This window comes from Canis lupus, chromosome X (assembly GCF_048164855.1).
Source record: "Canis lupus baileyi chromosome X, mCanLup2.hap1, whole genome shotgun sequence".
Taxonomy (NCBI): domain Eukaryota; kingdom Metazoa; phylum Chordata; class Mammalia; order Carnivora; family Canidae; genus Canis; species Canis lupus.
Window position 1 is genome coordinate 78,703,960 of NC_132876.1, and position 27,935 is coordinate 78,731,894.

At 49.8% G+C, this 27,935-nt stretch overlaps 2 protein-coding genes across 4 annotated transcripts in view; one reads left to right on the forward strand and one right to left on the reverse strand.

The window, feature by feature from the left end:
• The window catches only part of GNL3L (G protein nucleolar 3 like), a 61,944-nt gene extending 55,510 nt beyond the window's left edge, over positions 1-6,434 (reverse strand). Inside the window, exon 1 of one of the 3 annotated variants that reach the window (XM_072816067.1) lies at positions 6,226-6,434. The gene's annotated coding sequence lies outside the window, so the exon portion shown is untranslated. Of the gene's footprint in view, positions 1-5,583; positions 5,828-6,225 lie in introns of those variants that run through there. The other 2 variants (XM_072816066.1, XM_072816068.1) reach the window with 2 other exon arrangements.
• The window catches only part of FGD1 (FYVE, RhoGEF and PH domain containing 1), a 44,425-nt gene continuing 22,308 nt past the window's right edge, over positions 5,819-27,935 (forward strand). The window contains exons 1-6 of the mRNA XM_072816065.1: positions 5,819-6,300; positions 24,355-24,528; positions 24,831-25,008; positions 25,125-25,563; positions 26,786-26,875; positions 27,557-27,705. Coding sequence (XP_072672166.1) covers positions 5,994-6,300; positions 24,355-24,528; positions 24,831-25,008; positions 25,125-25,563; positions 26,786-26,875; positions 27,557-27,705 — 1,337 coding nt within the window. The 5' untranslated portion in view covers positions 5,819-5,993. The remainder of the gene's footprint in view (positions 6,301-24,354; positions 24,529-24,830; positions 25,009-25,124; positions 25,564-26,785; positions 26,876-27,556; positions 27,706-27,935) is intronic.

Consider the following 27,935-nt stretch of genomic DNA (forward strand, 5'->3'; position numbering starts at 1 on the left):
AGAGTTCATTCTTTATTTCTTTATAGTATTCATCATATAAATATGTCTGAATTTATTCATCCCATGCTCTTATTTCCATTTATCGATGTTACAAACAGGCTTTGGTGAATATTCTTGTAGAATTTCCCAGTACACATGTGCAAGGATTTCTCTAGGGGAGCAATTCTCAAATTTTTTGATCTCAGGACTTCCTTTACATTCTTAAAAATCACTGCAAGATAATTAAATAGATCTTTTTTAAGAAAAAGGGGGAATCATGTGGGTGGCTCAGTTGGTGAAGCACCTGACTCTTTTTTTAATAATAAATTTATTTTTTATTGGTGTTCAATTTGCCAACATACAGAATAACACCCAGTGCTCATCCCATCAAGTGCCCCCCTCAGTGCCCGTCACCCATTCACCCCCACCCCCCGCCCTCCTCCCCTTCCACCACCCCTAGTTCATTTCCCAGAGTTAGGAGTATTTATGTTCTGTCTCCCTTTCTGATATTTCCCACACATTTCTTCTCCCTTCCCTTATATTCCCTTTCACTATTATTTATATTCCCCAAATGAATGAGAACATATAATGTTTGTCCTTCTCCGATTGACTTACTTCACTCAGCATAATACCCTCCAGTTCCATCCACGTTGAAGCAAATGGTGGGTATTTGTCATTTCTTTCTTTTTTTTTTTTTTTTGTATTTGTCATTTCTAATGGCTGAGTAATATTCCATTGTATACATAAACCACATCTTCTTTATCCATTCATCTTTCGATGGACACCAAGGCTCCTTCCACAGTTTGGCTATTGTGGACATTGCTGCTAGAAACATCGGGGTGCAGGTGTCCCGGCGTTTCATTGCATCTGTATCTTTGGGGTAAATCCCCAACAGTGCAATTGCTAGGTGGTAGGGCAGGTCTATTTTTAACTCCTTGAGGAACCTCCACACAGTTTTCCAGAGTGGCTGCACCAGTTCACATTCCCACCAACAGTGTAAGAGGGTTCCCTTTTCTCTGCATCCTCTCCAACATTTGTGGTTTCCTGCCTTGTTAATTTTCCCCATTCAAGCACCTGACTCTTGATTTAGGCTCAGGTCATGATTTCAGGATTGTGAGATCAAGCCCCCTTGAGATTCTCTCTCTCCTCCTCTCCCCATCACTCACTTGATCCTACTCTCTCTCTCTCTGAAATAAATAAATATTTTTTTAAAAAATCACTGCAAGACCTCAGAGAGTTTTCATGAATGTGGGTTATGTCAATCGATACTTGCTGCATTAGAAATTAAAACTGCAAAAGCTTAAATATATTAATTTTAAAATAATAAATTCATCATAGTCAAATAAATAACATAGATTATGAAAGATAACTATTTTCCAAAACAAAAATAATTCAGTGAGAAGAGTGGCATGGTTTTAAGTTTTTGCACATCTCTTTACTATATGGCTTAATAGAAGACAGCTGGATTCTCATATCTACTTCTGCATTCAATCTGTTGTGATATCCAGAAAACACCACTCTACAATCTCAAGATAATGAGAGTAAAAGAAGCAAATAACACCTTACTAGTATTATAGTTTTGTTCCCTGCTCCTCACTCTCCCCCCAGGATAACCCAGACCACACAGTGAGAAGCAATGCTCTAGGATATATACCTTAAAAGCCTGGGTCATAGAGTATATGCATCATTCAGCTTTATTAGAAAATGTCCAGCCTTTTCTAGAGCTGTTGTATCAATTTACACTCCTACCAATTGTGTACCCATTCCCTCTTCGTTCATGCTGGTGTTCACCCCTAATATTCCACCAAAACTACTATCAAGGTGACTACCAATATCCATGTTGCCATTTCCAATAAACCCTTTTCAGTCTTCATCTTACTTGACTTCTCAGTACTCTTTTTAAAAATTTCCAACACAACCCTAGTTATGTACCTATCTCTTTATTTCTTTCTCAGTCTCCTTGCCACCTCCTGTTCCTTCACCCAATCTCTAGAGTTGGAGTTCCTTGGAGCTTAGTCAAGGATCCTCTTCCTTTCTCTTTGCTCTGCTTCAGACTGACCTCTTCTCTCATGGCTTTTAATGCCAGCTCTATACTGACAACTCTCATTTATATCTGAAACCCAGACCTCTCCCCTGGGGTGTATTACCTGCTTTGACTTCTCCATTTGATTATCTTAAGGAAGTGTAGAACTGAACCCTTGACATTTCCCCTGAAAACCTGTTCTTTCTGTCTTCCACATCTCAGTAATTGACCTAACCCACATCAGCTCCCTCCTACCCCCAAGCCACAACACCAACCCCTTTCAATTCTAAATATCTCTCAAATCTATGTCTCTCCATCTCCACAGCCACTTACCATTATCTCTGACTGCAGCAGGCTTCTAATCTGGCCTACCTCCAATCCAATCCGCAGCAACCAAAGTACTCTTTTTAAATCATACCACATCAATCCCAAATTAAAAATGTTTCAACATAGCATATTTCAGTATTTGGGAAATTTGAGTTATCTACAAAAGAGATACCATTTCATCATGTTTCAGTTCATATGATACAACCTGAAACAAAAGTTTCATGAAACAAACTTACCCTTCCTACATTTTCTATGATACATCGATATTTTCTATTCTTTTCTCAACTTGATTTCAATACCTTCTGCAGTGTGACTCACATTTAAAAGCACTGCTTCAATACCTTTGCATTGCTCATAGAATAAGATCAGTTCTCCTTACCGTGGCCTATAAAGCCTTATGTAGTATGGCTTCTGCCTACCTCTTTGACCTCATATCCCACTCCTCTTGCTCTCAGCTCACTATGCTCCAGCCACAGTGGCCTTCCAGCAGTTCCTAAGTATACCATTTCCCCTTCTCCCCAGGGCCTTCTTACTTGCTGTGTCCTCTGTGTGAAATACTTTTGCCTCCGCTCATCATCTGCTAATTCCCACTCCTTCACATCTCAGCTTAAATGTCAGGCCTTGCCTGACCCCTCAGACTTAATTGCCCCCACCCATTATTCTCCTTCCTATCACCTTGTTTTATCTCTTTATATAGCCTTATCACAATTTGTAATTATGTGTGTGTTTATGTGTTGTAATTATATGTTTGTTTATTTACTTCATGCCCTTTCCAGCACCAGACCATAAACTCATGGTCTTGTTCACATCTGTCTTATTCACTGTTGCATAGCTAGTGCCTTAGGTGGTGCCTGGTCTGTGGTATGTGCTCAAAAAGAAATTCATCAAATGAGCAGAGATCTGAAGAACAAATGAAGTGGGATTGAGGAAATGCAGAGTTTCACCCAGAGGCAAGAACATATGCAAAGACTCAGAGGCTAGAGAGACTTAAGGAATGGTCTAAGACTTTCAACTTAGGCTCCAGAATGAAGTCTGGAGAGGCTGTCAGGGGTCAAATAAACCATCAAGGGCACAGCTTAATCTTCTTTGTTGAAGAAGGTAGGTTTCCTGTTGAGCCAGTGGGGACTCATTGAAGGGTTCTAAACATGAGAGAAATATGAGTTGATTTACCTTTTCAAAAAGACCATACTGACTATGGTGTGGAAAAGGGATTCCAGGGAGGAAGACTAAAACAGGGAGGCTGTGACAGTGTTGCAGTTTAGATGGGTGCTGACCTACACTAGGGTCATGTCAGCAGAAATGAAGAGACTAAATAAATAAATTTGGGAGATATTCGGGAAGTAAAAATGACGAGGTTTGGTGATTGCATGGGGGTGGAGGAGAGAGAAGAGTCAGGCGTGTAACTCCGGTTTCTGCTTCGACTGAGATCACAAAAGTAAATGTACAAAGAAGGACACACAGGTTGAGAGGAGGATGCCTGGAGGTGGTAAAAAGCTGAGGTTTTAGGTGCTTCTGGAGTGCTCGGGTAGAGCTGCCTAATAACCAGTTGAATGCATGGGTCAGGAGAAGTATCTGGACTTGAGCTATCAATTTGGGAGTCATCAGCAAAGAGATGATAATTGAAGCCATGGGAGCGAATATAATAATTGAAGGAAAGAGTATATAGAGAGAAGACAAGAGAGCTCAGGCCAAACCCCTAAGGAGCACCAACATTTAAGAATTGAACAAAGGGGAGCCTGGATAATAAAGAAGAATTTAACCAAGGCAGTAGGAGAAAAATGAGAGTGTGGTGTCATGGAAGTGGTTTAAGGAGGAGGGAGTGGTCACAAGTGCCAAATACTACCAAGAAGTCAAGCTGGATAACCTCTGAAAAGATTCTATTAGATTTTGTGACATAGGACATGACAGACCTTGATGAGAGAACAGTATTAGGCAAGTACTGGAGGCAGATTGGAATAGGTTGAAAAATAAGTGCGAAGTGGGAAAATGAAGACAGTCAAGTATAGGCAACACTTTTGAGGAGTTTACAGAGAGGAGAAGAGAAGGTACCTGGTTGGAGAGGGAGACTTTTAGGCAACTGTTTACTTGTTTTCAGATGGAAGAGATCTGGATGTGTTTAGATGATGATGAGAAGGGGCAAGGACCCTGTAGGTTGGGTGGCAAGAAGTCCAGAACTTCCTTTCAGTGACTTCTGTTTACTCTGTAAAGTAGGAGGTCAGGTCATCTGCTGAAGTTTGGGGGCTGATGGAGAAGTTGGAACTTTGAGGAAAGGGCAGGTTGAAAGGGCTGTTGTGGAGCATGGGGGAAAGAGCAGCCAAGGGACACAGTAGAGTTGTGGGTCAGTACCGAGGGCCTCATAGATGCTGGGGACCATGAGTTTATAGTGGCACAAATCTGCGAGAGTGAATAGTTTTCTCCAGCAGTGTTTAGCTGCCTTTGTGCAGGCATGGAAAAGGCGGACAGTTGGACTGATCCAAGGTTGGGATGTTGCCAAGCGGATGCAACAATCCTGAGAACTGAGGCTATTGGCAAGAGAGTGGCGAAGTTAAGGACCATAAGGTCTGGTCGGAGCAGAATGAAGTGTATCAAAGACAAGTCCTCTATGAACCAAGCACTAGGGAGACTCTGGAACCTGTGGAAAGGTTTCTGGAAAAGAGACTGAAGGGCGAGCAAACAGAGGACGACCTGGGAGAGGGACGGAAAGGCAGATGAGAAATTTGGGCCCAGAGACTTGCCAGTATGGGACCACGGAGGGATGGGGAACGAAGGCCGAGGGGAATGTTTAAGGGGGAGGAGGGCCTTTGAGGGCTGTCGCAGGGAGAAGCGAAGCGGGTCCGAGTCAGGGGGCGTGGCCAAGCGCAAATCCCGGGCGAGGGGGCGGGCCCGAGGAACTGGGTCCCAGCGCCGCTGTGGCTGCGGCTGTCTCAGCGACGGCTCCCGCCTCCCCACCCCCCTTCTCCGGCTCCTTCCTGCCCGCCGCCGCGGAGACCTAGGCCTTAGCTGTTACCCTGCCCCCGCGGCTGAAGCACGGTCCAGAGGGATTGGCTGAGGGCGAGCCCCGCAGCCCAAGCGCGCGACGCACACGCGCGCCCCCCGCCAGCGCCATCCCCTCCTCCCTCCCTCCCCTGCCCTGCCCTCTCTTTCCCCTCCCCTCCGCCCCCCCAGCCTCCGCTGCGGCGGGAGGAAGAACCCTTTCCGACCAGTCAGAAGAGCCCAGATCGATTCCCATTCGGGGAGAAAGAGACCCCACTCACCGAACAGACTGACCGCTAGCCCCGGGGCCACGGAAGTGGCTCGCCTCCCAGGAGAGAGCCCGCGCGGAGCGCAGCCCCCCGACTCTAACCCAGCCGCTACCGCTTAGACACCGCTCCTCAGCGGGCCCCCGGCCCCGCCGAGCCCATTCCCCGCGCAGGGCCCGGGCCGGCGATGCCTGGCACGGCAGCGGCGGTGGCTGCGGCTGCTGCTGGTGCTGCCACTGCTGCCACGGCTGCTGGCCCGGGCCCGGGCCGGGGGCTTGAATCTCCGCAGTGGGGCTGAGCCCGCAGCCCCGCCCCCCGAGCCTGAGGCCGCTGCTCCGCCGGGCGCCGGGCCTCCTCCGCCCGCGCCTCCGCCCCAGGATCTGGAGCCAAGCGGGGAGCCCGAGCCCCGCGCCCAGGCCCGGAGCATGCATGGCCACCGAGTCCCGGGGGGCGCCGGGCCTTCCGAGCCCGAACACTCAACCACGAATGCCCCCGGCGCCGCTCCACCGGTCAGTGCCGACACGGACACTGGAGCCTCCGAGCCAGGACTGCCGGTGCTTAGGGGCTCAGGCTCGGCTCTCGGCGGCCCCCTGGATCCTCAGTTTGCCGGACCCTCGGACGCCAGCCTGGGCGCTCCTCCAGGCCCCCGGGTCTTACCCTGCGGCCCCAGTCCACAGCACCACCGGGCCCTGCGCTTCTCCTACCACCTGGAGGGCTCACAGCCCCGGCCTGGTGAGTGATCGAGAGAGCATGGGAGCCCGGGCCACGGGCCTGGTACTGGAAGCGGGTTCTTGTTTTCGGGCCCTCTAAGCCCCACCTCGGAGCCGGCCCTCTCACCGTCGGCCCTTCGAGTCTTCTCAACCCCCACCCCCTTCGCTCGCTTCTCTTCCGTCCAGTCCTTCCAACCCCTGTCCGCGGTCTCCTCTCTCTGTCCCCTTGCCCCCTCAACCCTTCCCACCCCCTTCTCTTCTATCTGCTGAGACTAATGGGAGAGGGAGAACGCCCAGAAAAACGGGCAGAATTGCAAGGCAGTAAGGGGAATTTGGTTGGGGGAAAGGAGTTTGTTCGGGGGAATAAGAGAAAAGAAGTCTCTCATTTGCCAAGCGCCTACATTGTGCCAGGCACTGGACTGGATGCTTTATGTGGATTCTCATTTCATCTTCAGGAACCTTGTGAAGTAGGTATCATTAGCCCCATTTTGTAGGGTGGGAAACTGAAGCCCAGAGAAGTTAAATAACTTGCTCAAGGTCCCACAGCTAGAATGGAGCCAGGATTCAAAACCAGATATATTTGAGTCCAAAGTCTGTGGTCTTTCTCCTTCCCCAAACTGAGGTTGGAGACCATAAAAGTAATGCCAAGCCTTCTGCTTATGTGATTTTCTTCTCTACTGTTCAGCAGCTCTGGAGTATGAGTGGAAAAAAAAAAAAAAAAGGAGGGACGGTGGATTGATCCAAGGCTGGGGTTTTGCCAAGGTGTGTGTGGCGGGAGGACAAGGGAAGGAGGGAGTAGAAGGTGCTGATGAGTGAGATAGGTGGAGGAGGTGGGCCTTGGGGGTCAAGCTGGAGAGGAGGGCTGAAAGGACTGATAGGTAGGGAAACAGCAGAAAGGGTGGGGGCCAGAAACCAGTTGTAGCGGAGCTATAGAGCTGTAGGACTGCAAGGATGGTTGTGAAGAGAAATCAGGATTCTTGAACTTGGATTTGCAGAGGTGGAGCAACTCTATGTCAGTTTGGGGCCACAGACTGCTGCCTGGAGGGGCATTTGCACTGCACAGGCCTGCGTGTATGAGGAGTCCAGCAGGGCCACCCCCATCTGAGGACATCCCTATGTGGACCTGAGCCCAGGAGCCACAGAGAAAGAGCAGTGTATTTCTGGTCTGCCTTGCACTGGGCAATGCTGACAGAACTGTTGAGCCTCTAGGACACCCCGCCCCCACTCCTAAGTGGGGCTCATATCCCCAAGATCCATAGGCCTCCGGGACTGTGACCTAGCACAGTTAGCAGTAGTGAAGCATAAAGTACTAGCAACATGTGCCCCTTACTGCTGTTGTGACTTTGGGCTAGTCATGGAACCTCTGGAAATTTTCAGGGGCTCCCTCAGTGTGGGCTGTAGATATCCAGCTGACAAGAGGCCTTTAACACCCTGCTCTGCATGTTGCTCCTGAAGGCTTTCCAAACACCCCTTGACAGACACTGTATGGAGCAGGCTACTTGCACACCTTACTGCAGCACCTTCTCTCAAATCCCAAAACATGCCTCAAGGACTCCCACCTCAAGGTCTTTACATCTGCTTTTCTCTCTGCCTGGCAGCTCTTCCCCCTGCTCTCCACTTGACTTGTTCCTCATCTTTCAGGTCTCAGCTCGGATGACACCTCCTCCAAGAGACCTTCCCTGACCACTTTGGAGTGGGGGAGGGCCACTTGTGAGTCTCCATCACAGCTTCCATCCTGGCCCTTAGTACAGTCTGAAATTATCTTATTGTATGTGTCTACTTGTTTATTGCCCATCTTCCTCCACTAGATTGTGAACTCTGTGAGGGCAAGGGTATTGTACCTGTTTTGTTCCCTGTTGTGTCCTCAGTGAGTACCACAGTGCCTAGCACACAATAGGTGCTTAATAAATTCTTACAGAACAAATGCTTGAATGGATATGGAGGGAGCACATAGTGGCATCCCAGTAACTATTGTCTAAGAGAAGGACAACTGAATTCCTGCCCTCCAGATGCTCTTGGTCTGAGTCAGTAGCTGGGCATTGTCTCGACCCCTGGTCTCTAGCATCTGATTGATGACATGGTAGTACTGCCACTGCTGCTACCCCCATGCTAGTGATTCTGAGTTGCCTTCCCACTCTACCAATCCTTACAAATTACCAATCACAATACCTATGCTGAACTACTCCCCTCCTCCCCAAAAAAACAAATCAAAGTTCCCAGCATCCTTTTTGCAAAGTCCCTTTGTCTGTAATTGATGGCTGTCTTTTTAAATATGCATTTTTGTATATATACTCCAAGATAGGGATTAGGAATAAGAAGAGTGTGAGGGAAAGACCTGGCTTCCTGTCCAACCATTCCTAGCTGACTCACTGTGTGACCGTGGGTGAGCGACTTCCCTTCTCTGAGCCTCAATTTCCTCATCTAGAGAATGCCATGAGGAGTCTATGAGATACTGCTGGTGAGAAGCATGCAGAATAAAACAAAATATTTTTTAAAATAAAGGAAAAACCCTCTGAAGAGGAGGTGGAGGAATTACTCAGGCCCTGGCAAAGCAGGCACTGGGCGGTGTGATTCACAGCAGCATGGGGAGTAAGAGGCCCGCCTCCCCCACTGCCCAGCCAGCCCAGGGGTAGGCACAGTGACTTGCTTCTCTCTCCACAGGACTTGCCTATAATTGGCCCAAAGAGGGCAGGGTTGGTGGTTGTAGGGTGTGTGTATGTGTATCTGTGTGTGAAAGAGAGACAGAGAGAAAGAGAGTCCTCTCAATTAAAGGGTTGAAACATTTTACTCCACATGTTAAAATTTTTGTGTGCCTGCTGACTTCCTCCCTCAGACTGATGAGGCCTTTATTGAATCACCATCCTTAGGGACCAGTGGCCCATCCTGGTTGGGGGGGGTACTTTTTAAAATAGTACAGTTAATACTTGAACAATGGGGGAGTTAGGGGTATGAACAGCCATGCCCCTACTTGCACAAAAATCTGCATATAACTTTCAACTCCCCCAAAACTACTAATAGGCTACTTTTGACCAGAATCCTTACCAGTAACATAAACAGTCAGTTAACAAATCATTTTGCATGTGTATTATATACTTTATTCTTAAAGTAAGCTAGAGAAAAGAAAATTTTGTTAAGGCAATCATAAGGAAGAAAAGGGATGCCTGGGTGGCTCCGTCAGTTAAGTGACCTTGATTTCAGCTCAGTTTGTGATCTCAGGGTTCTGAGATTGAGCCCCACGCTCATGCAGAATCTGTTTAAGATTCTCTCTCTCAAAAAAAAAAAAAAAGATTCTCTCTCTCTCTCTGCCCCTCCCCTCACTTGCACACTCACTCTCTCACTCTGTCTCTAAAATAAATAAATATTTTATTTTATTTTTTTAAGATTTTATTTATTTATTCATGAGAGACACCGAGAGAGGCAGAGACACAGGCAGAGCGAGAAGCAGGCACCCCACAGGGAGCCCGATGTGGGACTCATCCGAACTGAGATCACGCCCTGAGCCAAAGGCAGATGCTCAACTGCTGAACCATCCAGGCATCCCATAAACAAATCTTTTTTAAAAAGAAAGAAAATCATAAGGAAAAGGAAATACATTTATGGCATTATACTATATTTATCGAAAAAAAACACACATATAAGTGAACCTGTGCAGTTTATACCGTGTTGTTCAAGGGTCCACTGTAGTTATATACTATCCATGTGAAAACCCTTCAGTTGCTTCAAAGTGTTTTCTCTTTTAGTTACCTTGATTTCTGGTGAGGGGGGCGATCCTTTTTTTTTTTTTTTAATTTTTTATTTATTTATGATAGTCACAGAGAGAGAGAGAGAGGAGGAGACACAGGCAGAGGGAGAAGCAGGCTCCATGCACCGGGAGCCCGATGTGGGATTCGATCCCAGGTCTCCAGGATCGCGCCCTGGGCCAAAGGCAGGCGCCAAACCGCTGCGCCACCCAGGGATCCCGGGCGATCCTTTTTATACCCATTTTCCAGTTTGATAAAACCTGGAAAGCGATGCCAGAGAGGGCTTTGAGAGAGTCAGAAAGGAGTACCCAGCTGTAAGTTTGCTCATAGAGATTTGAGGGAAACCCTATGCTATTTCTCAGTTTTGAGGCCTAGAATATCTTTCCAGATGCTGGATGGGGAGTAGCCTGGGGCCCGTCTCAGTCGAAATATTTGTACCTGACATAAGAGTCTTTCCATGGGTAGTAGGAGAACTGAGCCAATTGAGGAGGCAGCAAGAGGGCTGGCTCCCTCTAATTTGGAGCCTAGGGCATCATCAGATACTTCAAGAGTTAGAATGGGAGCTGGAAAGGGCCCTAGACACCATATGGTTCTGGGTTTCCCAAACTGGGTGAACATCAGAATCCCCTGTTGACTTTGAGAAAAAGTAAGTGTGGGCAGCCCCGGTGGCTCAGCAGTTTAGTGCCACCTTCCACCCAGGGCATGATCCTGGAGACCAGGGATTGAGTCCCGCTTGGGGCTCCCTGCATGGAGCCTGCTTCTCCCTCTGCCGGTGTCTCTGCCTCTCTCTGTGTGTTTCTCATGAATAAATAAATAAAATCTTTTTTTAAAAATGAAAAAAGTAAGTGTGAGGAGCTCCAGAATCTTGGGGTTGCAATCCAGGAATCCCCAGGTGATTCTGATGCACAGCCTAGAATGGGAACTGATTTTTAGTTGGGGTAGTGGAGGCTCAGAGAAACAGTTTACTCATGGTCCTACAGTGAGCCAGCATGATTAGAGCCAGGAGAATACGTAGGCCTCCACTCTGAGGCCCTCTCCTCAGGACCCTATGTGGGCCTACCACCCTCTCTCCCAACCCCAAAGGAAGGCATGAGAATCTAAACTAAAGGGAGCAAGTCAACCCTTCACTCACATATGCACAATCACTGGCTGCCTCAACTTACCATCTATGCCTAGCTCTTGTGAATGGCTGCCATTTGGCACTTCAAGTTGGAAAGCAATTGCAACTCTGGGACTCTAGGCAGAGGACACCCTGGCATCAGTAGCACCCACCACAGGGCCTGGCCCAAAGCAAGGGTTCTAAAGGGTGTCAGCAAGCTTTAGATGCTAGGAGGAACATGGAGTGTGGTTCAGGTAAGAATTTCTGTGGGAGCAAGGGCACTGAGACATGGGACATCCTGGGAACTGGGAGTGGTTTTGAGAGGAGTAAGGGAGAAGGCTGGGAAAGGGACTTTATCCTGAGGGCAAAGGGGTAACTATTGAAGGGTTTATTAAGCAAAGGAATGATGTGCCCAGATGTGGGTATTTGGGAGATCCCCGTAGCTACATGTGGAGAGTAGATGGTGGGGATTCAAGAATAGGAGCAGGGACACAGGCGGGTCGAGGTCATGGTCTTCCCAGTGACAGGTGATCATAGCTTGGGTTACAGTGATGGCAGTAGGTGAGGATAATAAGATCTGAGAGATATTTAGGGGCTAACATGGACGGGCCTTGGTGGTAGCTTGGATGTAGAGGCCAAGGAAAAAGGAATAGTCTGGGATGAGTTTGGGTTGTTGTCTGAAACCAACTACAGTGACCCAGTGGATGGCAGTGGGACCAAGAGAAGGAGCAGGTTTGAGGGAGGATACTGAGTTTGAAAGGCCTTGGGGGACATCCAGGTGGAAGTGGCCAGCAGGCATCCTGATGTAGGGTTGGAAAGCTCAGAAGAGAGCTCTCTGGGCCAGAGATGCTTCGGAATTCTCACCACCAGTGCATGTCAGGGGTCACAAAGCAGCTCATGGGGAGAAGTTGTATGTGGTTCTGGGGGCCAGTCCCATCCCTGAAGACATAGATAGTGAGGTCAGCAGAGTCACACTCAGGTGGATCATTCATGATCTGCCCAAACTTTTCCTTAGAAATGCCTTGGGGAGGGAGGGCAGTTTTTTTTAATTTATTAATTTAAGAGAGAGCACAAGTAGGGGGAGGAGGAGGAGCAGAGGGAGAGGGAGAAGCAGGCTCCCCACTGAGCAGGGAGCCCGACATGGGACTCAGTCCCAGGACCCTGGGATCATGACCCAAGCTGAAGGCAGATGCTTAACCCACTGAGCCATGCAGGCACCTCTGAGGGAGGGCAGTTTTTAAAGCACATTTGCATAAAGCTGAGACCCATTTTACATATACCCAGGGTAGTTGCTGATGCCAAGAACCAAAGCAATCCTCCTGAAAAGCAAATCAAACATTAGTAAAGTAAATTCTTGTGGCTCCCTCAGTGTTCTCCCTTTTGAGGGCATCCCAGAGAGGTCATAGAGGGAGGTTGCTCATGGAAAGAAAAGGGGGCTCATGACAGGAGAGGGTGGTGGGCTCTGCCGGGGACTTTTGGAGAGCAGCACTTTGAGATCCTGAGGGAATGTCTGGGAAAAGACCCAGATTTTGTTCAGTCAGTTGGGGCCCTCCAAACAAACACAACAGCATAGAAAGACTCTGGTTAGCGGGGGGGGGGGGGGGGGAGGACTTTCCCACACAGGACTAAAGGAATGGAAGTTTCCAAGTTGCAGATGGCTGGCACCCCTGATCCTGAGCCCTTTCAGGTGCCTCTGTCCCTGTGGGGGGGCCTGGTTGGAGCTACCTGCTTCCTCAAGGGTGAGTGGTAGCTGTATCCCAGACAGACTCCAAGCATGGCTTTCTGGGGGCCAGTTAGCTAAATGCCTTAGGCAGATGTGGAGCTGGCCAGATTCTGGCTGGGTGGGGCCAGGACCTGTCTGGAATGAGGGCAGGAAGCACAGTCTGCCATTGGCTGGCCCTGCAGAGTTATGTTCCCTCCTCTGGGAGAGAGCAGACATCCTTGGAGCAGTGAGCCCAGCCTCTCTGGGCTCCAATACCCAGTTTGTTAGACTTGGGAGGCATCACATCTCCAAAAGGTGCTTCAAAACATGCATGGAACTGGAGACTAGGATGCAAGGCAGTAGCTGCAGGAGCCTCGGTGCTCCTGGCTCTGCCACTGGCTCACTGTGCCCCCAGGCCTCCTTTCCCCTCTCAGGGCCTTAGTTTCTTCCATTTATAACACTGGGACCTGATCATCACCTTTGTCTGGCATATAACATGGCATCAATAAATACTTGGAAACAAATCCTTGGCAGATAAGGGAAGGGAAAAGGGGAAGAAGAAAGGCATTTCTTTATTCAATGAATGTTTATTGAGGACATACCCTGTGGTTGGTCCTGTGCAAGGTGCTTGGTGTGCAACAAGACAGGCACAACCCTGCTCACGGAGCTTCTTTCTAGCAGGCAAGAGCTGCATGGAGAAATTCTAAGCACAGATGCTGCAGGAACATACAAGGAGGGGGTTAAGTAGGGAAAAAAGGACACTTGAGTTGAGACTCCGGAGATGAATAGGAGTCCAGAGGTAAGGCAAAGCGGAAGAGCCATTCAGGCCATGGGAACAGCATGTGCCAAAGCCCCAGGCGGAAGGGAGCACTTTCGAGGAACAGACAAGAGGCCATTGTGGCTGGAGGGTGGGGGCAGGGAAGTGTTCTTGAGCTGGGCCTCCCTTATTCCCAAGCTCAGGAGGTTGGAGTTCTCCCTGGAAGCAAGGGGAGCCCTTCGCAGGGCTGCAGGAATTGAAGCCAACTGTGTTTTGATAAGCTGGTTGTGGTGTGGAGAACACCTTGTAGAGAGGATTGGAGGGAAACCAGTTAGGAAGCTGGAGAATGGGAGAGAGCCTATGGATTCTAAAGCTAAGAAAGTCTAGTGTGCGAGAGCTTGGGGTCTGGCTGGATGTGTGATTTGAGGGAGAGGGAGGAGACATCAGAGAAAACCCAGCCTCTGGCTTGGGGGACTGCAAGGATGGATGTGCCACTCTTGGGATGGGGAAAGAAGGAGGAAGGAGGAGCCACTAGGCGCTGGATGTGGCTTGGGATGCACTGAATCTGAGGAGTCTGAAGACAGGGGATGAGGCATCCAGATGGCTGTGCCCAGTAGGCAGGCATCAGCTGTGCCCACCTTGGCCCCAAAGTTAAGAGCAGGAGGGCAAAGGGCACAGGTGTGTGGTTGAGGTCCAGAGGGAATGGGAGGCTCTTCCTCATGCTGACAGCTTTAGGCCCTCTGTGGTGCTTTCCTGTGGAGCCTGCGCGTGGAAGGGGTTAAGTCACAGAGGAAAGGTGCCTGTAGAAAGCGGGGAAAGGCGGGACTGGCAAGGCTGGCCCCAGGGAGCTGCAGCAGGCTTAGAAGCCCTTCATTTGGACCTGGTAGGCACACAGCAGCTGCCCACACCGATACCTTTGCCTTCCCCTTCACCTTCCCTGCTCCCCCCCCCCAACTTCTTCCCAGTTCCCCTAGGTAGGGCCTCCCTGCCTAATGCATTCCAGGTGTTGACATAGCCCCAGGGGTGGCAGGGAGTAGGGCAAGGAAGGTGTGGGTCTTTCTTACTGTGCATTTCTTAGGGGCTCCAGTCTCTAAGCCTCACTGCTTCTGTTCTCTGGAGAATTCCTTCAGGGATCTCTGGGTCCTGAGTCTCCTCCTGCAAGGTCATGCAGTGGGGAAAACACTGCCCCCCACCCGCAGACCCAGCTTTGCCTCTTTCTAGTTCTGTGTGACCTTGGGCAAGTTTCTTCACCTCTGTTGAGCCTGTTTTCTCATCTGTAAAATGGGGTTATCATGCCCACCTCTTAGTGTTGTCTTAAGAATTTGCCACAGGTAAAGATCCTCACAGCACTCATTGTAGCCAACATTCCACAAATGGTTCTGCCCTTTTTGTTTCTGCCCTTTTGCCTCTCTGAGGCTGCATCCCTTGCTGTCCCTGGCTCCCTTCTGCCGCACCCCCCTTTTACAGCTTCCCTCTCCAGCTGTCCGGCTCTCTGCAGTCTTCATTTCAGTCTTCTCCCTCCTAGTCTTGGTTTCTCTCTCTCTCTCTCTCTCTCTCTCTCTCTGTCCCCTTGCCTTTTTCCCTCATGATCTCTCTGTTACTAACTCTCAAATTTGACCAGGCTTCTGGTAAAAGGGGAAGGGACATGGGTAGATGTTGGGGTCCTTGGGGTCACACACAGCAGGGGTCAGAGGGGCCATCCCCTACTGGCTTTGTCCTCACAGAAGGGAAATCCTAGCCAGCGTGGCAGCCCCAGCACTGGGTAATTATGCCCCAGTGCTCCCAGCTGCAGCTCCACTCCCTTCCCTTCCTGTCCTCTGAAGTCCCCAGCCCCTCCTGGAGGTGGAGCAACCACCCTCATCTTTCTCTGGCCTCAGGTCCAGAGACACAAGGAGGAGGTGGCCAGACCCTTCCAGCAATCCAGCAACTGCAAGAGGGATGGGCTGCCTGTGCTCCCATGTGGCTGTGTGGTGTGTGTGTACACGTGTGTGCATGTGTGTACTTGCGTGCGTGCACATGTGCCTGGCTGCTTGGCTGTCTTTGTCCCCAAGGGTATGTTCTGTATATATCGTAATGTTCTTCTTTTGGTGTATCTGTGTGTGTCTTTGGGTCTGCATTTGTTTTATGTGCCTGTTTGCCTGCTTGTGTGTCACCTTGATTCTGTCTAAGCCCCTGGGAGTTTCTAGATGTGGATTGCTGTACGGAGGTCTTGTGTGTGCATATGCTTGCATTGTGTGTGTGTGTGTGTGTGTGTGTGTGTGTGTGTGTGTGTTCCTGTGCCAATGTCTGTCTCTACTCCCTATGAGTTCTGTATCTTAGTTGTGGTTGTGGCTAATGTGTGTGTGGGCGGGGGTGCCTGTCTGTCTTTTGGCCCTTCCTGCCCGTTGCTCCTGTTCTGGAACGTTTTTACAAACCCAGGACTCTATTCATTGTGCCCTTCATTTTTCCACCTAGTATTCACACCTTTGCTCATTTTCTTCCCCTGCTTGCAGGACCATGCCATCCTGGATGGCTGAACTCAAAAACCACCTCCTTTAGAAAGTCATCCCCACTCCTCCCTCCAAATGTGATTTCTTTCCCAACTCAGCAAACATTGGCTGAGGATATGCTGCTCTGTAACTCTGGACACAGACATGCTTGGGATCCAGTCCCAGCTCTAACTGTGTATCCTCAGACAAGTGATTTTGCTTCTCTGTGTCTCAGTTTTGTGGCCTATAAGGTGGAGCTAATAGTACACAGAGTTGTTAGGAAGATGCCATACAGGAAAGCATCAACACAATGCCCAGCCCAGAGTAGGTGCTTAACAAACAGTTAAACCCCACATACTTTATATCCTCCACTAAACAGTGAACACCTTGAGTTCCAGAGAGTTCTGAAGGTTCTTGAAATCCCCTAGTCTCTTCTCCAGGTGTCTTGCACAGGGCAAAGTGTGAACTGGAGCAGGTGGAACAAAAGGCAGATTCTGGTTCAGGGAACTGCTGACAAGTATTGCATGAGCCTGCTCAGGCCTAGAGAAGATTGGGCCCTAGCAGTGGGGGTGGAAGAAGGGACCTCCAGAGCTGCCACCCAAAGGCCAGAGCATGTCAGATAGGACAGAAGGTAAATGGTGGAGGTGGAAGGGGCCTTAAGGACCATTTACTTCAGATACCACAAAGTAGTGGCCCATAAGTTGAATTTGACTCACAAATTTTGTTTGGCCTACTCACCATTTTCAAAATTAGGGGATTCCACGTAGAAGTCTGCATTTCTGATTCTCTTGAAATATTGGAAGATCTGAAAACACAGGGCCCTGTTCCTGCAAAGTGACCATTAGATAGAAGGGAGGAGCTACTACCCCTACTTCAGGTGAGACATGTGGTCTCCAGTTTACCCCAGTTCTTACCATTCCCTCATGCCTAATGCTGTCCCAATTTACAGAAAGGTCCTTACTTTACATGAGGGTACACACTTTATAGAAACATCCCTCACTTTACAGAAGGGGCCTCACTCTACAAGAGACTTCTTCCATTTTACAAAAGAGTCTTCTGTTTGGCAGAGTCCTTCATTTACAGACAGATCATCCATTTTACAAAAAGGTGTTTATAGAACTCTCCTCACTTTATAGAATGTCCCTCCATTTTGAAGAAGTCTCCTCTGCTTTGTAGAAATTTCTTCCCTTTACAGAAGGGGTATTCTTTTTGTCAAAGAGACCTCCATTTTATAGAAAGCTTCTCTATTTTGCAGGACAGAACATTCTAGGAAACTCCTTACTTGCCAAAATGGTTTCCACTTTCAAAAATGCCTTCACTCTGCACAAGGTGCCTCTGTTTTTCTGCAGAGTCCTTATGTTCAGAAGACCAGTCCAGTTCAAGGAAGGAACTTTCAAATCTACCCACAGGGTTCCTGTAGACAGCTCCTCCTGCGTTTCTCACCCTTGACTGAGCTTTGTGTTTGAACTTTCTGAGAGAACATCTGTCAGGCCAAGCAAGGCCTGAGTTAGTCTGGCCCCAAAGGTGTAGGCCAGGCAGCCCCGGTGGCTCAGCGGTTTAGCGCCACCTTCAGCCCAGAGTATGATCCTGGAGCCCGAGATTGAGACCCACAGTCAGGCTCCCTGCATGGAGCTTGCTTCTCCCTCTGCCTGTTTCTGCCTGCCTCTCTTTCTGGGTCTCTCATGAATAAATAAATAAAATCTTAAAATAAAGGTGTAAGCTGGACCTCACATTCAAGGGGGAGATGGGAAGAAGTGGAGCAGTTAGGCCTTTATCCCCTGCTTTTTTCTCAAACTGAGGTACACCCTTCCCCCTCTGCTCCCCCTCCCCTCACCCCTCACCCCTCCTCTCCCAACAGAGCTGGCTTTCCAAAAGACACTTTTTCATTTGCCTGTTGTTTTTTCTTTCCACTCTCTCTGTTCCCTTTCTCTACCCCACACCACCCCACCCCACCCCCAGGAATTCCAACTGTCCTACCTCTTAGCCTAGAGAGACTGAGGTCTAGGGGTTATAGGAAGAAGCACGCAGTGGGGGTCTGGAGGATTGAGTGCTGGGACCAGCCTCTGCCCCCTCTAGCATCTCACCAGGTCTTCCAAATGAGGAGCACACACATATTCTCCCCCATTTTGCAGATGGGGAAATTGGGGTCCAGAGTTGTGAAGCAACTGCCCAGGTCACCATGGAGTTAATGGCTGAGGTCCAGTCCGAGGCCCTGTTAGCTGACTTGAGGTTAAGCCAAGGCTACAACTAGGAGATGGGAGACAGGGTGTTGCTGGCCAGGGAGGGGAATGCTGGGAGCTGAAATTACCAGAAAGAGGGGAGGGAGAGGCAGGGTCATTCCAGTGGAAATGGACAAATGAAGGAGTCCTTATCTTCCAACAGCTAGAGGACAGACCTGCTCTGCCAGGGGCCCCAAAGCATGCACTCAGGGCACCTGCCAAGTAGGGGCATGTAGCAACCAGAAACAATTTTTGGAATGATTTTGTTATTTCAATAACAGTAAGTTGTCATGGAAAAATCTAAAACTCTATTATGCTTCTTAACCTTTATTTTACAGTTTTGTATGATTTGTATTTTCTTTTTTTTTTAATTTATTTATGATAGTTACAGAGAGAGAGAGAGAGGCAGAGACATAGACAGAGGGAGAAGCAGGTTCCATGCACCGGGAGCCTGACGTGGGACTCGATCCCGGGTCTCCGGGATCGCGCCCTGGGCCAAAGGCCGGCGCCAAACCGCTGCGCCACCCAGGGATCCCTGATTTGTATTTTCAATTGAATTTGAATGGAGTGTGAATTGCGGGTTGGGGTACCATTGTCTTTTCTTTGCCATGCCAGCTCTAGTAGGAATCCTGCCCTGATCTGAGGAGCTGTTGAGGAGAGTGGGGCTGGATTCTGTGTCCATCTCTGGCTGGGCTGGCTATGTTTCTTGGTGTGCCAATAGCTTTGTGTTGGATTACAGCCTGTGGCCTGTGGGTTTATGTATCTGTGTGCACAGTTTTGTATCTTTGTGGCTGTGTGGTTCTGTTGGCTTTCAAGTTTAACGCACATTGCTGTGTTTGGTGGGGGGCATTATGCTCTTTCCCTTCTTTGTTTTACTGGCTCCCCAAAATCTGGGGGCTATGATTACTATCCAATTTTACAGACAAGGGAACTGGGGTTCAGATAGATACAGAGGTTTACCCAGGGTCACACAACTAGTGGTGGGGGGGGTTGACTCTGCATGACTCCTGAGCCAGATCTTCCTTCTTTTTTAAGAGAGGGAGAGAGCAGAGGAGGGACAGAGCAAGAGGGAGAGAGAACCTCTAGCAGGCTCCACACCCAGCCTGGAGTCCATTTCAGGGCTTGATCTCACAACCTTGAGATCATGACCCAAGCCAAAATCAAGAGTCAGACACCCAACCGACTGACCCACCCAGGCACCCCCGAATCCACTCTTCCTAAGGAGGGTGCCACAACACCTCAATACACACAGTCCAGTCAATGAGTGCAGCAATCCCACCCCTCTTTGGGATAGTCATATACCACAGATTCTAAATGATTGACCTTGTCTTTTAATAAATAAGACCAGATTCAAGGTTATCCCTGAAATAATGTCACGGTCATGAGCATTTAGGTGCTTATTGCAGGGAAATTGGGTAGAGCCCACAGCTTGCCAGAGGCTTAAATGGACAAGAGACTAGGGGGCTCTCGTTGCCAGGTGCCGCTTCAGAGGTCCGGCTCTGCCTCATTCACTCTAAGCCCTCCTTGAGGTTGTGAAAATTTGCTCAAATAAAGTACAGGTAGATTTGAATTTCAGATAGTCTACCAACAGTCTTTTAGTATGGTGTAATAAATTTTTAGTATAAGTATGCATAAGACATGCTTATACTAAGAAATTATTCATTGTTAATCTGAAATTCAAATTTAACTGGGCATTCTGTATTTTATCTGGTCACCCTGTCCCCAGCCTCCCCTCCCACCCTGAGCTTCTCCAGTACCAACAGGCTGACCCCCTTGTACTTCCTGAGCCCCACTTAGCTTTTCCTGAATGACACTTTCTTGTCTTTGAGACTGGGAGCTCCCTGAGGGTTAAAATGAGATTACCTTTTGCCTGCTGAAGGCTTATTGGGACTGTATACCCCCACCCCCACAGGAAGACCTGGGACAGGTCCCAGGCACTCCTGGGGGGCCCAGGGTATGCTTCCAGTCAGTTGCAGGAGACGCCAGAATGGCAGCAATGCTTGTGTGCAAGCATAATATGCTGAGCACGTTACATATGGATGTGTGAACAACTTTGCAGCTCTCACTAGGTCGTTGAGGGCTATGCATTGTCAATGTGTGGCTGGGTACATTTTCACCAAGTATTATAAAATTTGGTGAAAAAAATAAAAATACAAAATAAAGTTTGGTGGTGTGACTTTCTGTGAGTGGGGTAGTGTCCTTTGTGGCCTCTGCTCTGATGGGCACTGGGGACTCTGGTAAACCCAGTAGTGGAAGGGGCAGTGCTGGTGGAGGACTCTGTCAGATGTGCAAGTGTGAGTGTGTGAGAGACAATGCTGTGGGTTGTCAACTATACAAAATGGTCTGGAGAAAACCAATGCAGGACCTAGCCAGGTGGGATGGGATGGGGCCGTGGGAATGGCTGTGGTATCCGAAAAGGGAGAAGGCCTCCTTGAGGAGCTCCCTAGGGGCAGAGATGGAATTTTCACATCTTCCTGTAATGAGTCTACTGGGCTCAGAGCAGGGCTCAGAAGTATCTGGGAGAACTGAACTAAGCCTAGGGAAGCCAGAGAGTTGCATGGGGCTGTGAGGTGCCATGGAGACCTAGCTGAGAAGTTCCTATTTTCCCCATGGGCAGTGGGAAGTCACAGAAGGCTTTTGTGCAGATAAATACCATGACCTAAGCTGGAGGTCCATCTACCCACCTGGAGGGAGCAAGACTTGGGGACAAGGGGGCCACTGAGGGAAAACATAGGAGGAGACAGGGAAATGTAGGCAGAGGAACAGGCATGAGGAGCTCTAAAACAGGAAAGGGAGGGATCTTGAACCTTCTTCCTTCAGCAGAGCTTCAGCTGGTTCTTGGCCAGGCCTAGGAACTGGAACCCTGATGTCATCTCCCTGTAGGTGGGTATAGAAGTATTGCACTCACTAGCCACACTGCAGCTCATGACTTTCTGAAGCACTGGGGTGCAGCCCTGCCCCTCCTGCTTCTCTTTTCCAGCTTCCCCTGGAAGAGCAGGGTTAAGAAAGGAGTCCAGTGTAGGACCAATCTGCTGAAGCTCTTCCATTGACTTGCTGTGTGACCTTGGGCCAGTCACTGCCCCCTTTCTCTGCCTTCATCTCCTCATTAGATACTGAGCTCACAGTCCCTGCCCCCTCTCTTCTGGGAATCAAGAGTGTCCCAGAATAATTGAATTTTATCCAGCTTCCCATTCTGCAGGGCAGCCTGCAAGGAGGCAGAGAGAAAGAAGAGCAGGCCCATTGGTCGGCTCCCAGGTGAGGTGGGTGAAGAGGGAGTGGAGGGTGGGCCACAGCAGGGCCACAAAGGATGGTATGGTCATCCCATCCTCTCCCCAGAGCAGGCAATGGAGCCAAGAAAGAGAAGACCAGCCAGGCCCCCCCACCCACCTAGCTGCTCTGTAACAGACTGGGTAGGGGGGACTCCCCCAGGGAGGCTTGCCTGCTTTGAGGGGTGGAGACAGGACTGGGTAGAGCCCTGAGGAGGCATACAAGGGGCACCCGAGACCCTTGCACCTACACATGCATCTCTGAGGGGTTGGGGGTGGAGGTGTCTGCACAATGGGGTGCCTGGCTTTGCCTCCTGGATCTCTGACACTGTCAAATACTCTGTCTTGCTTTCTCTGGCCATATGTCTCTCAAACTGTGTCTCTTTATGTGCCACCCTCCAAGTGATTCATCCTCTTCAACCCCACACTCAGGGAAATGCAGGGCAGGACCAGGCTAGGAGGTGCTGAGCAGGGCAGGCTAAACTGAACTGAGAGGAGCACTTCCTCCCTCCCAGTCAAGGCCCTGCCTGCTCAGGTAGGAAAGGAAGTGAGGAAACTGCACCCAAGGCAAGATACAGGGTGAAGGAGTGGGGCTTGGCCTGGGGCCTGGGGCATGTGTTCCTGAAGGGCTGGGAGGGGCCCATGGCCTGAGTTCCCTGGGGCCTACCTGGCTGGAGTAGGGCCAGACTGGGGCCAGAGACCCAGGGAAGCTGCTGGAACGCTGTGGGTTGGGCTGTTCCTTCCCTCCAAGACTGGAAGACCTAAAATTCCCTGTGACTTTTTTTTGCCCATGTGACCCTGTAGAGTGTCTCTGCATGTTGTATCTGTATGTTTTTGCATCAGATGGCATTATTGACACCACAACCATTCAGACCAGTAGGCACATGTTAGGTGTGTATGTATGCCTGAGCCCCTAAGACCTAAGGACACCTTGGACATGTTTGTTTCATGAGTATGATGGAGTAGTAAATCAGGGCATATGTCTGTGATTGCTTGTGTTCTGGAAACATGGCAGTGTGTGACTTTGTGATGTCATCCAGTTGTATGAGGTTGTATCTAATGTGGTATAATGACCCTGTGTGGTTATAGTCCTTGTGACCATGTGGACCACTTGTAGGCATGTGAACATGCAACACCATATTATGGTACATATGACACACCAGGGCCCTGCAATTGCAAGACACAGTATAAATTTCACCGTATATATTTGTGACTCAGTGCAACCATATTTGAGGAGTATACATGATGGGAAGTAGTTGGGAAATTATTGTATTAAACTGTATAAAATGATAGGCTTGCCACTGCATGACTGTCTTTGTGACCGTGCATGACTGTGCTTGTGTATGGGCTACCCTGGGGCTGTGTGGGTTTTATGACTGTGGGTCTCTGTGACTGTGTGTGACTGGGCTTTCAGGAGCATGATGACATGTGATTGGATATTAGAATTTGTGAGGTCCAGGAACACCTGGGTGGCTCAGTGGTTGAGCGTCTGCCTTCAGCTCAGAGTGTGATCCCGGAGTCCTGGGATCGAGTCCCACATCAGGCTCCCTGCAGAGGGCTTCTCCCTCTTCCTGTGTCTCTGCTTTTCTCTGTGTATCTCTCATGAATAAGTAAATAAAATCTTTTTTTAAAAGAAAAAAGGATTTGTGAGGTCTTGCAGTTGTATGAAACAGTCTAAATAACTCCATGTGGCTCTGTAACTGAGTGGGCCCTTTTGTGACTGGTTGGTATGAGACTCTGTAATGCAGGGTAACAGAGTCTGTGGCTGTGCGTGGCTGTGGTTTGCCCTCCCTCTCTGTCCCCCACTCGCCCCCACACACACACACACTGACTTCCACAACTCCCTGCCTAGCCAGGCCCACCTGAGCCCCCACGCTCCTTCCCTTTGGGACATGTCATCCTGGAGGGTCCCTCATTGTCTTTCAGATGGAGTCTTCTGTCCCAAATACAACCATCATCTCCCCTAGGACCAAAGACAGAGGTGGACTTCAGGAGCTCACAGTAGGGAAGAGGGATGGTGCAAAAGACCTCCCATTTTCTGTATTTGTTGCCTGTCATTTTAAAGCCATTCCTGCGACCTGAACTCTGGGTGCTGAGTGTGTGTGGTTGTGTGTGGGTGTGGAAGTAGAAGAGGTCAGTACAGATTAGTGAGAGCCTAGGATTTTAAGAAGCAAAACTTTTGCTCATGAAATACAGTTTTGTCATTTTTTAAAAAAGATTTTATTTATTCATGAGAGACACAGAGAAAGAGGCAGAGACATAAGCAGATGGAGAAGCAGGCTCCCCACTGAGCAGGGAGCCTGATGTGGGACTCAATCCCAGGACACAGGGATCATGACCTGAGCCAAAGGCTGAGCCAGGTGCCCCTACAGTTTTGTCATTTTTTAGCACACTCCACTATATAAAATGGTAGACAAGGAAGTCCAGATATCCTCAGGACCTTTAGAAGAAGAATGAAGAAGGCTTAAAGCTCAGCATACTCACTGTGGCTATATAAGCAAGGGCTGCAAACACGTACACAAACTGTAGGGTGCTCACATCCACCCCTAGCCTGGCTAAATGCCCTAATAATAATGCCTGCTGACATACAAGGAATCAATGTACAGATCACAAAGAACTCTTGTCTCTTGATGCAAACAGCCAGCCACAGCCCTGGGCCTGGCTCCCCATCTGAGGGCTGTGGTAGGGGCTTCCCAGAAAGACAGTGTGCTCAGGAAAGGTGTTCAGGGAAACCCAATATACCCCAATACCTGCTAAGACATACAACCCCAGGCCCCTTTGGGGTCACATCAATTGCTTCACACCCAGCTTCTCCTCTTCTGTAGCGCTGCACCAGGGAAACCGGATCCTGGTTAAAAGTTTGTCCCTTGACCCTGGCCAGAGCCTTGAACCTCATCCAGAAGGTCCACAGAGGCTTCGCTCAGACCCAGGCCCCCCCACTGAAACCCCCAGCCAGCGTCCTTCACCACTAAAGCGGACACCAGGCCCAAAGCCACAAGGTAAGTGGTTCCAGAGGTGGACAGAGAAATGGCCCAGGAGAGGGGATGACGGAGGGAAGAGGTTGACCAGTGGCAGAGGGGTAGTCCTGTTAGAAGGGTAGGAAACACCGTGGTCTAGTGGCAAAGGGCTGTGACCTAGGGCTAATGGGTACATACTGGCATTTTGCCTCAGTCTTGCTCTGCACCTGCCTGAGGCAAAGGTGCAGCCTGGGGTGGGGGATGTGGAGGGCCTTGTGACATGACAGCTACCTCTAAACTCAGCTCAACGGGATCTCCCCTCTCTTCCCTGTCCATTTCTCCAGTCCCCCCAAAGCCCAGCTACCTGCAGATGCCCCGGATGCCCCCCCCACCTGAGCCCATTCCCCCTCCACCATCACGCCCCCTGCCTGCAGACCCCAGAGTGGCCAAGGGCCTGGCCCCCAGGCTGGAAGCCAGCTCCAGTTCTGCAGCAGTATCCTCACTGATTGAAAAATTTGAAAGGTGAGTTTGGTCCCTGTCGGGGTGAGGGTGGGCCTGGGATGGGAAGGAAAGCTATGAGACAGGACTCTCAGGCAAGCTAATACCCTGCCTCCATGTGTGTCCACCATCCGCCTCAGAGAACCTGTGATTGTTGCCTCGGATAGGCCAGCCTCTGGCCCCAGCCCAGGTTCCACAGAGCCTGCCGTGTTGCCACAGCCACTCCCGCAGCCACCAGCGCCCCAGCTTCCCGAGGGCGAGGCCTCCCGCTGCCTGTTCCTCCTGGCCCCCGGGCCCCGGGATGGTGAGAAGGTGCCCAACCGGGACAGTGGCATTGACAGCATCAGCTCGCCATCCAACAGTGAGGAGACCTGCTTCGTCAGTGATGATGGGCCCCCCAGCCACAGCCTGGGCCCTGGGCCCCCTGCCCTGGCCAGTATCCCTGTTCCTTTGGCTGACCCCCACCGGCCCGGCTCCCAGGAGGTTGATAGTGACTTGGATGAGGAGGACGACGAGGAGGAGGATGAGAAAGACAGAGAAATCCCAGTGCCCCTAATGGAGAGACAGGAGTCTGTGGAGGTACGGACCCATGTTCACCAAGAGACAGAACAATGTGGAAAAATGAGGAGCCTGGCTTTTACACTTGGTTCTTCCCTAGCTCACTATTTCTCAAAACAGGGCTTTGTTTCCACTCTGGATGTTTGGCTTCCCTGGTCCCCTGGTCCCTAAATATTGGTTGCAAACCCAAACCTCGCCCCCTCCTTCACTGTAACTACCAAAATGACCATGCACAGTTCCATATGCCCACTGGGAAAATTGTTCTACCCTCAGCAGAGAACCACTAGCTGGACCTCAGTTTTTCCATCTTGAAGATGAGCGTCCTGCTTGGGGATCCTTTAAAGTCCCATTCCAGCTGGAAAATCCCAAGACTCAGTAGCTATGTGACACTAGGCAAGTCTCCAGTCCCCTACCACAGCCTCAGTTTCCTCACATCCAGAGAGACTTCCCAGCAGCTGGCCACCAGAGGAGCACAAGAGCTAGAGCTCCTCTTCCCCAAGGGACCCGAGGCTGTGGCCACAAAGGCTCTTGGCAGCAGGAAACCCTTTCTGTGCCCAGTAGCCTAAGCCTGCTTTTCAGAGGTTTCCTTGCACTTAAGTTAGGTTGCAGCCAGAACACCTTCTTCACTAGAACCCAGCTCAAATGTGGGGGCTGAGGCCAGGGACTCAGGAAATATGTGTCCAGCAATTTGGAAACTGGGCAGACAGGCAGAGTTTTTGGACATTTTTGTACCTCTGTGTTTTCTTCACATCCCAGGTACTCGGCAAGCCTTTGCTGACAGTGAACTGAGTAGGTGAATAAATAACATTTGTAGACTACTTAACCTGTAGTCTGCTATGTTCTACTTGTAATAAATCGTTTAACTATCTCAATTACAAAGGGACTTAGGTCTTTTTATTATCAGTATATGTAGATGAGGAGATGTAAATACAGAGCAGTTACACAATTTATGCAAGCTGATGGATGGCAGAGCTAGGAGAGAGCAGATGCCTGGGTGCATGAGTGGCCAAGTGAGAGAGTGCATAAGTATCATCAGAATTGAGGAGTGGCCTTTATGATACACCAGGGAGGCAGGGATTGAAGCTGGGAAGTTTACAGGTCTAGAGATGGGGGAATAAGGAGGGTTATTCCAGGATGGCATTGGGCTTAGAGTAGCATTTGAGCTGTCCTGAGAATTCTGAGGGCTTGGGTGAAGGTTCGGGGACGGAGCGATCGATGAGTGGTTGCCTCTTCTCCTTTCCAGCTGACTGTGCAACAGAAGGTGTTCCACATTGCCAATGAGCTCCTGCAAACTGAGAAGGCCTATGTTTCCAGGCTCCATCTCCTGGATCAGGTGAATGGCCCCTCAGGGGTCCCAGGGCCCCAGGACATGGTAGGTGGGTGCCAAGGAAGAAGTAAGAGGGCCTGAGCCCAACCTTACATTACCAATCTAGAGTTGGTAAGACCACATTCTGACCTTGACCCGCATCCTGTCTCTGAAGTCAGTTCTGATTATGATCCCAAGCTTGATCTTTGTACCAACCCTCATTCCAACTTTGGGTGGGTACAGCAGCCCTGACTGCAACTCTGACCTAGATCCTGAATTGACGGCAGCTGTCTACCAGGCCCTGATCCTCATTCTAATCCTGGTCCCATTCCTGACCCCAAATCCACTAGAAGCCCCAAGGGTAGGAATTTTTGCTTGCTTTATTCACTGTGTTATCCCAGCTGTGTTATCCCTAACAGTGCCTGGTACACGGTAGGCACTTAAAAATATGTGTTAGATGAATGGATCTGACTCCAAATCTAATTCTGACCTTGGCCCTGCTCCTGACTTATCATTCCAATGCCTGCCTCCAGGTCCTACCCTTGATAACTAGAGATCCAGCCCCACATATAAGGCTAATTCCATTCCCTCTCTGCTCAGTCTCAAGACCAATGCTGATCCCAAAGCTCCACAGAGCTGCCCACAAACACTACCCTCACCCCCAGCCAAGCCCCAGGCCCAGCTGAACACCCCTGCCCTGCCCCACAGGTGTTCTGTGCCCGGCTACTCGAAGAAGCTCGGAACCGGAGTTCCTTCCCTGCTGACGTTGTCCATGGCATCTTCTCGAACATCTGCTCCATCTATTGCTTCCACCAGCAGTTCCTGCTGCCTGAGCTAGAGAAGCGCATGGAGGAATGGTGAGGGACCCCAGATCTAGGTTGCCTGTCCCCCTGTCCACAAGCCTGCCAAGCCCAGGGCATATGTGTGTGCTAGAGTCCACTCTTGCCCGTCCTCTCCTCTTACTGCCTTTCACAAAGAAAATCAGACCAACGCTCCACCCTCTATGACCTCCCAACCAAATGCAAAACACAGACCAGGACTCAGAAAATTACAATAGAACAGCACAGCCCTTAAGAGTATGAGGTTA